We start from the raw sequence: 16,211 nt of genomic DNA on the forward strand, positions 1-16,211 counted from the left end.
GGTGTCCCTTAATTGGCCTGCTGAGCCCGCTAGGCGGGCTTAACAAGGTCAATCAAGGGAAAATAGCGTGGGTTGGCCACAAGTCGATGGAGGCGGAACTACAACCCAAAAAGTGGGAGTCCCTCCTCCATAAGCTCCCCATTGACAAAATCGAGCCCATCTTCTCTGCGTCTACTCTATCAAACCTTTTCATAATCTTACCTCAATCAGGTCACCCCTCAGTCTTCTCTTTTCGAGAGAAAAGAGCCCCAGCCTGTTCAATCTTTCCTGATGGGTATAACTTTTCAGTTCTGCTGTCATTCTAGTAAATCTCTTTTGGCACCCTCTCCAGTGCCTCTATATTATTTTTATAATATGGAGACCAAAACTGTGCACAGTGCTTTAAGTGTGGTCTAACCAAGGTTCTATACAAGTTAAACATAATTTCTCTGCTTTTCGATTCTGTCCCTCTAGAAATGAACCCCAGTGCTTTGTTTAACTTTTTATGGCCTTATTAACCTGTGTTGCTACTTTTAACGATTTGTATATCTATACCCCCAGATCCCTCTGTTCCTCTACCCCATTTAGACACTTACTTTCCGAGATGTATGTGGCCCCCTTAACAAAATGTATTACCTCGCACTTATCTATATTGAAGTTCATTTGCCAATTACACGCCCATTCTGCAAGTTTATTAATGTCTTCCTGTATTTTGTCACAGTCTTCCTCTGTATTAACTGCTACCCCCAATTTGGAGTCATCCACAAATTTTGAAATTTACTTCCGAATCCCGAGTCCAAATCGTTTATGTAAATAGTAAACAACAGTGGTCCCAGCACCGATCCTTGTGGAACACCACTTTGCACCATTTGCAAATCTGAGTAACTACCTTTAACCTCTACTCCTCTCTATTTTCTGTTTTGTAGCCCGCTTGCTATCCATTCTGCTACTTGTCCCCTGACTCCACATGTTCTGACCTTAGTCGTAAGTCTACTATGCGGTACCTTATCGAAGGCTTTTTGGAAATCCAAATATATTATGTCTACTGCATTACCCTTATCTACCCTTTCTGTTCTTTTTCGAAGAATTGTTCTAAGCCATGCAGGACAAAATGTCCCAGTATATAGGCATAGACATTTGAAGAAGACAGGATCTTGTCTGCTGTAATTTCCTTTAAGGTAAAACAGCCTACCAACACTCACTGGGCTCATGCTTGAAGAATGGCCAATTAATTCGGATAGTTGGAGGGTAACTTTCCCTGTGGAACTGTAACACAAAAAGAGTCAGCAAAACATTAATCCTTTCAGGATCACCAATCCATATTTTGGTTTAAGCAGATTGCCCTAAGCCACTGTTTACAGTATGGTTTTTTTTATTGTTTTTTCAAAAAAATGCTCTTGAGATTGCAATGCACTATGGCCTTATGCTCTAATACTTGAGCAAAAACAAACACTGACATCTACAATGAAGCAAATTTTTGGGGTGATATTTTACCTCAAAGTGGCTGCCCTGGCTATTGGGACAGGCATCTTTGGATTGTTTCTGAGGCTGGAGCTTTGAATCATGTAATTTGGGTTCTTAGCATCTCCTTCGCTTTCTGTGAAAGACTAACCATTCATTGCAGGGTAAGTTTTTAAAATTTGATATTTTCTAGGCAATATATAATACCTTTGGCAGTTTGGGTTCTCTGCACTGGCAGCAAGCACAGGCCCATTTTTGTACCAATTTGAAGAGCACTTTCTACTGCACCACTGCAACATTTTTATTTCCCACTGCAATCATCCTTGTCATCGCTCAGTAAGATTGCCAGTTTGTGCTGCATAGTGACCTTTTTTCCTACTGTGGGTTCATAGACAAACCAAACTGAGCTAAGTCATAAGAACATAAGAAATAGGAGCAGGAATAGGCCACTTGGCCCCTCGAGCCTGCTCCGCCATTCAATAAGATCATGGCTGATCGAGGGCTCAAAGCCATTTCCCAGCCTGCTCCCCATAACCCTTCACTCCCTTATCTTGCAAAAATTTGTCTATCTCCACTTTAAATATATTTAATGACCCAGCCTCCACAGCTCTCTGGGGCAGAGAATTCCACAAATTTACGACGCTCTGAGAGAAGTTGTTCCTCCTCATCTCAGTTCTAAAAGGGCGACCCTTTATTCTGAGACTGTGCCCCCGAGTTCTAGATTTACCCATGAGGGGAAACATCCTCTCTGCATCTACCCTGTCGAGCCCCCTCAGTATCTTGTATGTTTCGATAAGATCACTTCTCATTCTTCTAAATTCCAATGAGTATAGGCCCAGCCTGCTCAACCTTTCCTCATAAGCCAAACCCCTCATCTCTGGAATTAACCTAGTGAATTGTCTCTGAACTGCCTCCAATGCAAGTATATCCTTCCTTAAATAAGGAGACCAAAACTGTACGCAGTACTCAAGGTGTGGTCTCACCAATACCTTGTTCAGTTGTAGCAGGACTTCCCTGCTTTTATACTCCAACCCCCTTGAAATAAAGGCCAACATTCCATTTGCCTTTTTGATTACTTGCTGTACCTGCAAGCTAACTTTTTGTGTTTCATGCACAAGGACCCCCAGGTCCCTCTGTACTGTAGCATTTTGTAATCTCTCTCCATTTAAATAATAGTTTGCTTTTTTATTTTTCCTGCCAAAGTGGATAACCTCACACTTTCCCACATTATACTCCATCTGCCAAATGTTTGCACACTCACCTAGCCTGTCTATATCCCTTTGTGGATTTTTTGAGTCCTCTGCACAACTTGCTTTCCCACCCATCTTTGTATCATCCGCAAACTTGGCTACATTACACTTGATCCCTTCATCCAAGTCATTAATGTAGATTGTAAATAGTTGGGGCCCCAGCACCGATCCTTGTGGTACCCCACTAGTTACCGTTTGCTAACCAGAAAATGACCCATTTATCCCGACTCTCTGCTTTCTGTTAGTTAGCCAGTTCTCTATCCATGCTAATATATGACCCCCAATTCTGTGAGCTCTTACCTTATGCAGTAACCTTTTATGTGGCACCCTATCGAATGCCTTCTGGAAATTCAAATACACCACATCCACTGGCTCACCCTTGTCCACCCTGCTTGTTACATCCTCAAAGAACTCCAGCAAATTTGTTAAACATGATTTCCCTTTCCTAAAACCATGCTGACTCTGTTTGACTGCAGTATGTTTTTCTAAATGCCCTGCTACTGCTTCCTTAATGAAGGACTCCAGCATTTTCCCAACGACAGATGTTAGGCTAACTGATCTATAGTTTCCTGCTTTCTGTCTCCCTCCTTTCATAAATAGGGGTGTTACATTAGCGGTTTTCCAATCCGCTGGGACCTCTCCAGAGTCTAGGGAATTTTGGTATATTGCACCATCTCTGCAGCCACTTCTTTTAAGACCCTAGGATGCAGGCCATCTGGTCCAGGGGACTTGTCGTCTTTTAGTCCCATTATTTTACCGAGTACTATTTTATTAGTGATAGTGATTGTCTTTAGTTCCCCACTCCCTGTGGCTCCTTGATTATCCATTATTGGGATGTTGTTAGTGTCTTCTACAGTGAAGACAGATGCAAAATATTTGTTCAGTGTCTCTGCCATTTCCCCATTCCCCATTATTAATTCCCCAGTCTCATCCTCTAAGGGACCAACATTTACTTTAGCTACCCTCTTCCTTTTTATATACCTGTAGAAGCTCTTACTATCTGTTTTAATGTTTCTTGCCAGCTTACTCTCTCAATTCATCTCTTTTTTTAGTCATCCTTTGCTGGTTTTTAAAAATTTCCCAATCCTCTGGTCTCCCACCAATCTTGGCAACATTGTATGCCTTCATTTTCAATTTGATACCATCCTTTACTTCCTTAGTTAGCCACGGATGGTGCTCCCTTCTTTTAAAATCTTTCTTTCTCACTGGAATATATTTTTGTTGAGAGTTATGAAATATCTCTTTAAATGTCCGCCACTGCATTTCAACTTTCTTACCCTTTAATTTGTTTTTCCAGTCCACTTTAGCCAGTTCTGCCCTCATGCCATTATAATTGCCTTTGTTTAAGATTAGGACACTGGTTTGGAATACAACTTTCTCACCCTCCAACTGAATTTTAAATTCAACCATGCTATGATCACTCTTTCCTAGAGGATCCTTTAATATGAGATCATTTATTAATTATGTCTCATTACATAGTACCAGAACCAAGATAGCCTGCTCCCTAGTTGGTTCCATTACATACTGTTCTAGGAAAACATCCTGGATGCACTCAATGAACTCCTCCTCCAGGCTACCATGGCCAATTTGATTTGTCCAATCAATATGGAGATTAAAATCACCCATGATTATTACCATACCTTTTTTTTACAGGCCTCCATTATTTGTTGATTTATACTCTGTCAAACTCATTTCATGTGTGATGTTTACAGCCAGCAGAGAGAGGATCAATCTGAGCTAGATTCAAACATAGATCTCAAAGTGTATTCATCCATTGTATCATCCAGTTGAAAATGAAAAGAAAGACTTGCATTTATATAGCGCCTTTCACGACCACCGAATGTCTCAAAGCGCTTTACAGCCAATGAAATAATTTTGAAGTGTAGTCACTGTTGTAATGTAGGAAAGTTAAATATTTATGTTTTTTTTCCCCACAGCAAAATTTGATTGAGCTTATTGGGCTTTATGTCTGTTTCTTCTGCCTGGTGTTGAGTGAAATGCACATAAAACCATTTCAGTTGCAGACATTTCAACAAAATAATGATTTCATCAATAGTTAACAGCAGTAGCTCTTAAAACTGCTTAGAGTACCTTTCATGCCACGTGAACAAATGCAAGTATGTATTGCTGATGTGAAGAGTTGTCTCAGTTATGCTGTAGTTTGCAGACATTTTTTAGTGTTGATAACGAATACAAATTATCGTATTCTATATTTTTTCCCATAGAATCGCAGGATGTGGAGTTTATTTGTAATGTGCTTGTGGTGGCCGATCAGCTTCTTATCAGTCGTCTCAAGGAGATTTGTGAAGTGGCCATTACAGAAAAATGTGAGGTTTTTTACTTACTTTTGCAGTATCAATGTGTAGGAGATGCAGAGCCAACTGCATGAAGACTGAGTACTTTGCAAAGGGAAGCCTTAACAGGCTGTGGCAGAAATTGTATGCATGGCGGCTTAACATTACTGCTGTCACACAAATATTTGCACATCTTAGCTGCCATGTTGAGGTTTCCAGATCTGATTGGCAAAGGTCTCACAGTATTGTTTAGGTTGAATTACTGTATCACTGGGCTATGAACTGAAATTTTGCTAATTGATTATTTTTAGATTTAAAAAAATTAATTCTTGGGACAGTGGATGCTAAGGGAATCGAGGGATATGGGGATAGTGTAGGAAGGTTGAGTTGAGATAGATGATCAGCTATAATCTTATTGAATGGCAGAGCAGGCTCGAAGGGCTGCATGGCCTACTCCTGCTCCTATTACTTATGCTCTTGTGTGGGCGCAGCTGGCAAGGCCGGCATTTATTGCCATCCCTAGTTGGCCCAGAAGGTAGTGGTGAACTACTTTCTTGAACCACTGCAATTCTTTGTAGTGATTTGATACAATTGTGTGGCTTGCTAGGCCACTTCAGAAGGCAGTTAAGAGTCAACTACGATGGTGTGCCGCTGGAGTTACATGTAGGCCAGACTGGGTAAGGACGGCAGGTTTCCTTCCCTTAAAGACATTAGTGAACTACAGGAAACTTTTGATTAACCGGCCCCTAAATAACCGGAAATGTCGGTTAACTGGCAAAATTCAGGAGTCGGTTTCAGCTAACTTTTATTACTTGCACAGCAACAAATTGAGGAAGGCAAGGGTTTGGCTGCAGCTGTTGCTAAGCTACAGAGACGCTTGCAACTTCTGGACGTTGTTCTGAAGCTGTTGCTACAGGGTTTGTTGCTTCATACGGAGCTCTAAGGTCCGTATCTTTCACTATAGCGTTCGGTTATCTGGAATTGTTGCTGAACCGGCACCACGTCGGTCCCGTCCGTGCCAGATACCAGAAAGTTTCCTGTAGTTGCGTTTTTATGATCCAACAGCTTCATGGTCACTTTTATTGATGCTAACTTTTTATTTCTAGATTTTTAAAAATGGAATTGGAATTCTCAAACTGATCTGAACTTGCATTCTCTGGATTTCTAGTCCAGTAACATAACCACCACACAACCTTGCCTGCAGTTGGTAAAGATTACATTTTATTGGCAAAGTAATTTTGTTTCAGGATTGTTTTCTTTATACATCGTGTGTACAGACTTCTTAACAATTCAGGTATGGTTGATTACACCATTGAAATCCAAAACTGCACAGATGTTTAGGAATCGAATGGTAAATAGAAAGATAAACTTTTCAAAGTTAATTTTTAAAAAAAACCAAAATGAGTGTTGTCATGTAGTGCGTTGATGGTACAATAAACTATGCAAAGGTACAGCACACCAAGCTACAAAATGTTAGGATGCACGTTGACTTCCACATGACCAGTTTCTGATTTCAGGCATCCTTCCTGCCTTCCTGCGTGAAGCACAGAGTGGAGGCCAGCGGCATTAACACGGAGAAAAGAAACATTTTATTTGGGCATAAGTGAATGTTACTGAGTAACAGAAGCTTGAAAAGCTGCTGCTCTTTTGGATAGGGCAATACACAATGAAACCAGAAGTAAAATGAGAAAATATAAAAATTGGCTTTCAAAAAAGTGTTTGAAAATAGCCATCAGTTCTTTTTAGCTCAAATAAATTTTAAAGCTTGCTCCATTTCCTCAAATATTTATAATTGATAAATTAAATTATGCCATAAGTTTTAGTGAGACCTGAAAGCACCAATTACTTAGCTGCCTGAAATTGCTTTTATCACCATTTCAGTAATAGTTTTAAGAAAGAATGGGATTCCAAAATAATTTTGTCTCCCTCTAAAAGACGGAAGCTAAATTTTGTTTTTTTTATTCATGTTTCTCTAGATTTACACCTGCATAAACTTGACTTGTATTCCCTTGAGTTTAAAAGGTTGAGGGGAGATCTAAACAAAGGCCTAGAAATTCATTAAGGCGCTGCCAGCTTTACGCCCAGTTAACGCCTAAAGGGTGATTTTGCGCCAAAAATGAGTGTGCGCAGATATTCAGCGCAGCGGTATTGGCGGCGGTAGCCGTTAGCGCGGCGCCGGCACCGATGACGTCATCGGTGTGCGCAGTACCCCGGTTCCGCCCCGAAACCGCGCCGATCCCCATATTTAGTTGCGGCCGCCTCCTCCGAAGCGGCCGCAAACAGCGACCAGAAAACGGGGCCGTCCTGCTGCCTTAGTGGGGCGCTTTAAAGCGGAAGGTGCGGCCGGCCGCTTTTGCGGCGGCCGCCTGCCCACACCTCCTTCCCCGGCCTCCTCCACCCCCCCCCCCCCCCCCCCCCCCCCCCGTGGCATTGCCGGCTGCTTTCCGCGAGCCCGGCACTTCTCTGTGGTGCTTGGCTCATTTGCCGGCACTATCCAGCGGCGATCTCCCCGTTGCAGGCAGCTCCCCCTTAAGAGAAGGAGGAGGCCTGCAGTACCGCAGCCTGCCGCTGCGCAGCGCCTGGTGCAGCGGCGCCAAGAGCGCTGATATTCAGTGTCAGCGCACCAAGCGGAGGCGGGCACACCCTGGTATAGCGCCCGCTTCCGAATTGGGGCGCTAACAATGAATATCTGACGATCGCTATAGGCTTCCCGCCCAGTGCTAACTTTTGGGCGCTAGCCAGCTGGCGGGGCCATAGTGAATTTCTAGGCCAAAGTGTTTAAAGTGATAAAGGGAATCAATCAATAGGGTAGATACAGAGAAACTATCTCCTCTGGTGGGAGAATCCCGAACAATGGGGCATTCTTAAAATTAGAGCTAGTCAATTTAGGAGTGAAATCAGGAAGCACTTTTTCAGAAAAAGGGTAGTGGAAATCTGGACCTTTTGCACAAAAGGCTGTGGATGCTGGATCAATTGAAATTTTCAAGCCTGAGCGCGATAGATAAGGACATTGAGGAATGTGGAGCAAAGGCGGAGTTGAGATACAGATCATCCATGATCTAATTTAATGGTGGAACTGGCTTTAGGGGCTGAATGGCCTATTCCTGTTCCTATATTGCCATGTTTCCTTGAATGTTAACAGTTAACCATGTTTGTTCTGTTTTCAGTAACTTTGAAAAATGCTTCAGAACTTTTGGCGTTTTCTGCAATGTACAACGCTGAACAGTTAAAACTGTCTTGCCTGCAATTCATAGTTCTCAATATGGCAGCTTTGCTTGAAGCAAGGTAAAAGCAGTTGTCTCTAGATTTACTACCCCACCTAGAATTTGTATCCACTTTTAGAAATAATTTGCTACATTTTGGACATGAAAAATGTTGATATGTTTCAAACGTCAGCTTGATATTTATGCTGTTCTGTTCCACCATTGGAGACCAACCTTTCAGCCATTGACCCCTTTCTTCTGGAGCTATATTTCAAAACCACATTGCCTTCCTCCCTTAACTTCAAAAGCCTCTTAAAAATGCACGTCCTCAGCATACCTTTGATCATACTTTCTCCCCTTGTAAAGGACTCTAAGATCACCTACACAATGAGCTCTGTATAAATGCATTTTGTTGTTTATATTTTCTGAGGATTTTTTAAACTATTATTGGCACTATTATTATGCAGCTTAGTGTTTCTTTTGAGCTCATTTTTGTAGTGGCAACAAGAACTGATGGTGGGCCAGGGTTGTATTGGGGCTTGCTGTCTTGAAAATGATTTTTTTTATAAGAACGAATAATGCTATAATGTGTGTGTATATAATGCATGCGTGCATTATACATTCTTTGGTGACAGGGTTGATGAGGGAAATGCAGTGGATGTGATGTATATGAACTTTCAGAAAACCTAGGAGACTAATAGAGCATATTAGATTAAAAACTGTTAAGGGAGAAAACAGAGCAGGAGTTTAAGGGCAGTTTCTGAGAGTGGTTGGAAGTGGGTAGTGGTGTCCCACCGGGTTTTGTTCTAAGTCTACTTCTTTTCACTGTGGCCATTTAGGACTGAGATAAGGAGAAATTTCCTCGCTCAATGAGTTGTGAATCTTTGGAATTCTATAGCCGAGGGCTGTGGATGCTGAATTGTTGAGTATATTCAAGGCTGAGATCGATAGATTTTTGGACTCTAGGGGAATCAAGGGATATGGGGATTGGGCGGGAAAGTGGAGTTGAGGTCGAAGATCAGCCATGATCTTATTGATCGAGGAGCCATGTATGGCCTACTCCTGCTCCTATTTCTTCTGTTCTTATGTAATCATTATAGTTTGAGGGAAAGCAGAGTATGGAAGAGCAGAAGGAATTGCAAGTTCAGGTTCAGAAGACATTAAAAGCAGCACCACAAGTGGATAAGACCACTTAAAATAAGCTAATGGAATACTGGGTTATATGGCAAGAGGTATAGAATATATAAATTGATATCAGTAAAATGATGAAAGGAGTCATCAATAATGCCATCAAGCTATACCTAGTCACCAATAACCTGCTCACTGCTGTTCAGCTCGGGTTTTGCCAGAATCACTCGGCTCCAGACTTCATCACAGCCTTGATCCAGACATGGACGCAGGAAGAGAGGTGAGAGTAGTTGCTTTCGACATCAAGGCAGTATTCAACTGAGTATGGCACCAAGGAGCCCTAGCAAAACTCTAGTCATTGAATGTCAAAGGAAAAGTACTCCAATGGCTGCAGTCATGCCCGATGCAAAGAAAGATGGTCGTGGTTGTCAGATGCCAGTCATCCACAGTCCTCAGCTCAACCATTGTCAGCTGCTTCATTAATGACTATCCTTCCAATATAAGGTCAGAACTGGCCTGTTTGCTGACTATTCCATAATGTTCAGCTCCATTCACAATTCTTCTGATCATGAAGTGACAAGGACACCAAGCAAATTAACTGCTCTGTCTTGGATGGTGTTGAGCTTCTCTGGTGTTGCCAGCCAACAACAGGATCTGGGCTGGCAAGTGTTGGAAAGCATTTACGCCATAGAAGTTGTATGCAATGACCATCTCGAATAAGAGAAAGCCCAGCCACCTTCCCTTGACCTTCAATGGCACCACCATTGCTGAGACCCCATCATCAACATCCTGGGGTCATTACTGACCAGAAACTGAAGTGGAATAGCCATACCAACATAGTAGCTACAAGGGCAGGACAGAAGCTGGGTATTCCACAAAGAGTGGCACAGGTGCTGACTCCTCAAAGCCTCTCCACCATCTACAAGGCTAAAGTTAGGAGTGTGATGGACTACTCGCCACTTTCCTGAATGGGTGCAGCTGCTGTGACAGCTGAGAAGTTCAACACCATCCAAGACAGTGCAGTTAATTTGCTTGGTGTCCTTGCTACTGGACTCAGTATCCACCCCTGCCACACTATGGCTGCAGCATGTGACATCTACAGCATGCACTGTAGCAACTGACCAAGGTTACTTCGACAGCACCTCCCTTCGCAGCAATCTCTACCACCAAGAATAACAAGAGCAATGAGGACACGATCACCTCCAAATCACACACCATGCTAACTTGGACATACACCATTCTTTCATCATCACTGGGTCAGAATCCTGGAATTCCCTACCCAATACCATTGTGGGAGCACCATCACCACAAGGACTGCTGCTGTTCTAGGAGGCCCACCACCGCCTTCTCAGGGCTGCTAGGAATGGGCAATAAATGTGCGTTGCCGGTGTTGCCCACACACCAAGAAAAATTTAAAAATCATGTAATCGTGAACCTTCTATAAAACCTTAGAATGGCTGCAGTTGGAGTACTGTGTGCACTTTTGGGATCCGCACTATTGGAAGGAAATTGAAGCAATAGAAAGGGTACAACATAGAATTACTCGGATGCTGCCTGGTATGAGGAAATACAAATATGCAGAAAGGCTTGAAAAATTGGGACTGTTCGTTCGAGCAAGAGATTGTGGGGTAATTTGGTAGAGGTATTTAAGATTATGAAGGGATGGAACAGGGTAAGTGGAGGCAGACTATTAGCATTTTTAACAGAGAATTGTGAGGCTGTGGAATACATTACTGGAATTAGTGATTGAAGCAGAGACCCTGAGGCAGATTTCCCCCCTACCCCCTCGTGTAGTTATCCGGCAACTAGGTAGCACCCGATAGTGCCGACAAAAGACCTGGCCCATTTTGAGGGCTGGGTCTCATTACATAGGGCTAGCGGGCAGAAAACAAATATCCCAGGGCAACCCACTGGTTCCACACAGCTGCAATATTGGGCAGCCCGATCAGTATCCAGGCCTGGGAAATGGTAAGGCTGCGGCGGGGTGGGATTTGTTCTCTGGAGGGAAGGGGACCTGACATGAAAGCAGCTTAGGTTGTTTTGGTGGAGCCCCTGGCGGAGTACTCTTGCTCCTCGAAAATAAATGGAAGCTTACCTTCTGGGCTTCTTTTCAGCTGGACCGCCAGCTAAAACTGTGCGGAGCTAAAACTGTGCGGAGTGTGCACAGTGCACGCTTTGCCTACTTGAGTCCTAAAATGGCAACCCGGGTCCTATGTAAGCCATAGGATCCCAATTTGCATATTGAAAGGACCTTCCACCTAACTCCGGTGGGCTGTTCGGCCACCCAGCGGTAGGCCCTGAGGAATATAGTGTTGACCACACCGTCCGAAACGGAGCAGTAAGTCATACCCTACCGTTTTAGGGTGCTACCTTTTCGTTTCCACTGGGCAGGAGGCCTCAAAATCTTCCCCCCCATGGCAACATTTAAGAATGTTAAGTTAGATAAGTGATTGAAGGAAATGGGATAAAAGAGGAGAAATTGCGGGCATGTGGGATTAGGACTACTGGGAGTGTGGAGCATAAACACCAACACAGACTTGTTGGGCCAAAAGCATGTTATATCCATTTTGTCAATGTTCAAGTTTTTGTATCCATTCATTCTGTTTTTTCTTCAATCTAATTGATGAATAATGAAAGCAGAAGTTTGTCCTGAATCACATTCATCTGGAGAAAAAAATTGAGATACAGCTGCCATGATGGTTCCTCAACTACTCCATTTTATATATATAAAAAATAAAATTAAAGATGAACCAAAAAAATCTCAAACTTGGCTACAACTTTTCCTTCCTCTCCCACAAACAGCTCTGCATGTTCTATCAAGACTCTGAACATCCCTATCTCCAGGTGCATCCTCCCCCTATACTTAATGATCGCCAACTGCCTCCAAACCTCGGATGCGAATACCAGTTCCATCCCATGGCATATTCTGATAATTCCCTAGTGAGACTATTACGCCAAAATTTACACCGCCCCTGTAACGTGGAAAAATGTCCCAGGGTGCTTCAGAGGTATAATCAGACAATACTAGACGCCAAGCCAAAGAAGGAGTTATTAGGATAGGACGACAAAAAGCTTGGTCACGGGAGGTTTTAAAGAGGGTCTTAAAGGTGGAGAGGCGGAGGAAATTCAAATGCGTGGAACCTATCGGGGTGGGCGGGTGATGCACAAGAGGCCAAAATTGGAGGAAGGCAGAGTTCTGGAGATGCTTGTAGAGTTGGAGGATACTGCAGATATAGGAAGGGAGTAGATCACACAGGATTTGAGCATGAAGGTGAGAATTTTAAATTGGAGGCCCCTCCTTTCTCGACTGTGCCTTCAGCCATCTAGGCCCACACTCTTGAATTCCTTCTCTACATGCCTCCACCTCTTTACCACTGTCTCCTCCTTAAAACCCTCCTCTCTGACCTAGCTTTTGGTTATCCCTCCTAAACGTCCTTTGGCTCAGCGTCCATTTTTTTGATTACAGTGACAAAAAAATAATGGGTTAAGTAATGTGTGCATGTTTGTCGTCTTGAGATGTATGTTGTCAAAATATAAACTAATATGTTTAGATTTGGGTTTAACAGTTTGGAAAAATTATTTAAGCCATTAAAATGTAATGTGAATAAGAAGTCATTGTTCAGTATCTGTTTTGACATATGCATACCTAAAGAAAGATGAATATTGAACATTGCTACGGATTTTTATTTCAGATCTCTGGACATTCTCAGTGATGAAGTGCTGAAGGAGCTGTCAGTCGCTTATAGGAATATGGTAAGAATTCTCAGACCTACTAGATATAGCATTAACTGCAACACAAGCTAAAATTCCGAAGCCTCCTTATTGAATTGGAGTGATTTCTCTCCTAGTCTTTGATATACTGACTTGAAAGTTAATGTACACACTATTTTAAAGGGTAATGCTGGTAATGCATTCCCTGTGGGAGCTGTTTGCCATTTGTACAGGTGACGTGTAGTATCTGTATAGAAAGCCTGTGCTATGATGCTACTGTTGTAGTTATATCGTGGAATATAAACAATTAAGAAAGCAAGAAGTTCCATTTATATAGCGCCTTTCAGGATGTCCCAAAGTGCTTCATAGCCACTTGAGTACTTTTGAACTGTAGCCACTCTTGTAAACTAGGGAAATGTGGCAGCAGCAATGAGATAAATGACCAGATAATCTATTTTAGTGGTGTTGGTTAAGGGATAATTGTTGGCCATAACACACAGAGCCCCCCTTCTCTTTCAATAGTGCCATAGGATCTTTTACATCTGCCTGAGAGGACAGATGGGGCCTCGGTTTAATGTCTCATCGGAAAGATGACACCTCTGACAGTACAGCACTCCTTCAGTTCCACACTGAAGTATCAGCCTAATTTATGTGCTCAAGTCTCTGGAGGAGTGGGGCTCGAACGCATAATCTTCTGTCCCAAAGGCAAGAGTGCTACCACTGAGCCAAAGCTGAAATTTAAAATTAATACCATCTTCATCATCAATCCACATTATCCTGTTCTGAAATATCATTGGCTCTCTCTGCTGGCATTCTATCCCGTTTCCAGCACAGATATATAAATGTTTGTCACTAAGTTAATCTGTACAACACTACAAGGGAACCTTTGATTGGATTCCATGCAGTTTATTTTTATATACATTGATCATATGGTTACTACAAATTTCTCTTTTTTAATTACTTTATTTATTTTGGTTTAAACAGAGTCTCCAGAAAATTATAAGAATAAATCTATTGTGTTCTTTTGCAAATGATTCTATTATTTCATGAGCAGCTGTATCCATTATTTTATGAGACATTTTAAAATGTAACTTTAATGTGTATGCTCATCATAAGTTATTTTTTTTAAATAGGGTATCCATTTTGTTAATCCCACCAGTTCCACTCTTGTAGGTGCTTTCTATGCCAGTTGGAGCGATGGATGATAGCTGTATTGCTAATTTTTTTTTAAAGTACCAGCTGGTTTATAAGTCAAACCTTCATGTATGTTTTTATGGCCTGTAAACATGCAGGTGCTGTTTATTTGGTCTCATCACTTGGCCACATAGCAAAAAATCACAGGTGAAACTTTTACAACATTGGGATTTATTTGGTAGATTGGTAAAATTGCAATACTATTGATTATTACCACCAGCAATATCATATTAAGGGATAATTTGTTTTTATGTATTTGTTTGGTAAGTTTAGAAAGCTGAGTTTTGAAGTTTGCATTTTTAAATGATAGATTCCAGCCATGCAAAAAAGGATCATCACTCCTTATCCAGATGGCCCGGACATCAGTTTTCTGGATGAAGAGATTGATGATAACTCTGTGGCCAATAAAATTGAATTGGACATTGAGCAACTTTCCAAGTAAGTGACACTCCTTCTCCAGTTGAGATAATACCTGTGGGTTTCCCTCATCATCTGTGGTGTCTGAAAAGGGACAATGTTACTGTATTTCTACTCCGGTTGATTATGACTTCTGGTAAATCTGTTAATGTGCAAACTTGTTACTTGTTTCATAAACTGTTTAGATCAAATATTGGTAGGCAGCACCTACTTAAATTGTTGGGCACACTCTAAACCTGCCAGTTGGAAAAATAATTTTTGATCTGTTTTATTAGTGAAGACAATCATAACACACCTATGGCTGCAGTAAGTACAGATTGGTAATGGTCACCTGTTAGGATTGATCTGTGCACTCGGCCTGTGTATCATATGCCAGATAGTAATCTTCAGTGACTGGTTTAAAAAAAAACAAGCTGACAATTTGATTAATCTGTAATTTGCTGTAAATTTGTAAAATGGGAATGTTGACGCTGTTCTTGGCAACATCTTTGCAAGTGCATCTGTATAGGAGCAAATAGGATTCTAATGTTTTGTTGATACAGGTACAGTATTGGTAATTGTTGCTGTTTGCACATACATTTGTAAACCTGTTTCATGCTCAACACTATATAAGGAACTATGAGATTGCTGTTGGAGTTTCTCTTAAGGTAGGTAGTTGGATTCATTTCTGAGTTAGACCAGCTGAGGGAGCAGTGGCCTTAAGTTTAAATTTTACTGATTGCCACTGTTGTTTAACTTGAATTAGTAGCTATTCTTCTAGTACCACCAAATCTTCTAGGAATGTGCAAGAGTTAACAGATGAATGAGTTTCATGTACATGATAAAGCCAATTTTATAGGTCATTTTGTTAATTTAGGTTATTATGAAAAGGCAGTTATAAACCATAAGTAATGACTGGAATGTAGCTGTTAGTTCTTTTCGATCTGGTTTCAAGCCCAAATATTGGAAGACACTCACTTTTGTCTGTCTGAGTTTTTTGCCCATAGGGAAAACTGGTGACTGGTCTTTCTTGAGAGAGAGTGGCAATGTCTGCTGATGCATTCATGAAGTATCATTGATGTTAAATATCCTAACATTTTATGTAGACGCTGGTGTCCAATGACATGAAATACAATAGTAGGCACTGTACTGCACACTTGATATATGGTGGTGAGGAGGGAGGAGAAAGTTCATTGATTTATAAAGGTAGTTCTGCTAAAATGTTTACTCAAGATACCTTTAATCAGCAAGGGAGGACTGAGATAGATTAGTAAGTAATGTATTTCCCTTTGCAACATGTGATATGGTTTATGTGATACTTTATTAGAATGTTACTTCTCTAATTTGTGCAATTTTTTGTAATGGTATGGTTCCCTCTTTATTGAGCTCCCCTCCCCCTCCACTCTCCTTTTCCACAGATCTTATGGGCCACATGTCAGCTGTACCTTTTCCAGTGCTGCTAGTCAACTGATTCTCAGGATGTGCATGAGAACAGCTCAGTGATGATACCCTTTTATCCTTCATTGGACTCTGTTTATTTCCTTCTATGGGAAGCATCTACCCTCTGTTCAACAAAACTGAGAATGTGAACTCCT

The 16,211-nt window shown here is 41.7% G+C and overlaps 1 protein-coding gene across 2 annotated transcripts in view; it reads left to right on the forward strand.

The window, feature by feature from the left end:
* Positions 1-16,211, forward strand: part of ibtk (inhibitor of Bruton agammaglobulinemia tyrosine kinase) — a 157,158-nt gene that overhangs the window by 109,885 nt on the left and 31,062 nt on the right. For both annotated transcript variants that reach the window (XM_085997672.1, XM_085997673.1), the window contains 4 exons: positions 4,916-5,017; positions 8,152-8,269; positions 13,008-13,068; positions 14,531-14,658. In XM_085997672.1, coding sequence (XP_085853798.1) covers positions 4,916-5,017; positions 8,152-8,269; positions 13,008-13,068; positions 14,531-14,658 — 409 coding nt within the window. The remainder of the gene's footprint in view (positions 1-4,915; positions 5,018-8,151; positions 8,270-13,007; positions 13,069-14,530; positions 14,659-16,211) is intronic.

This window comes from Somniosus microcephalus, chromosome 9 (genome assembly GCF_052327205.1).
Source record: "Somniosus microcephalus isolate GS21.2 chromosome 9, FLI_Smic_1.0, whole genome shotgun sequence".
Lineage (NCBI taxonomy): Eukaryota > Metazoa > Chordata > Chondrichthyes > Squaliformes > Somniosidae > Somniosus > Somniosus microcephalus.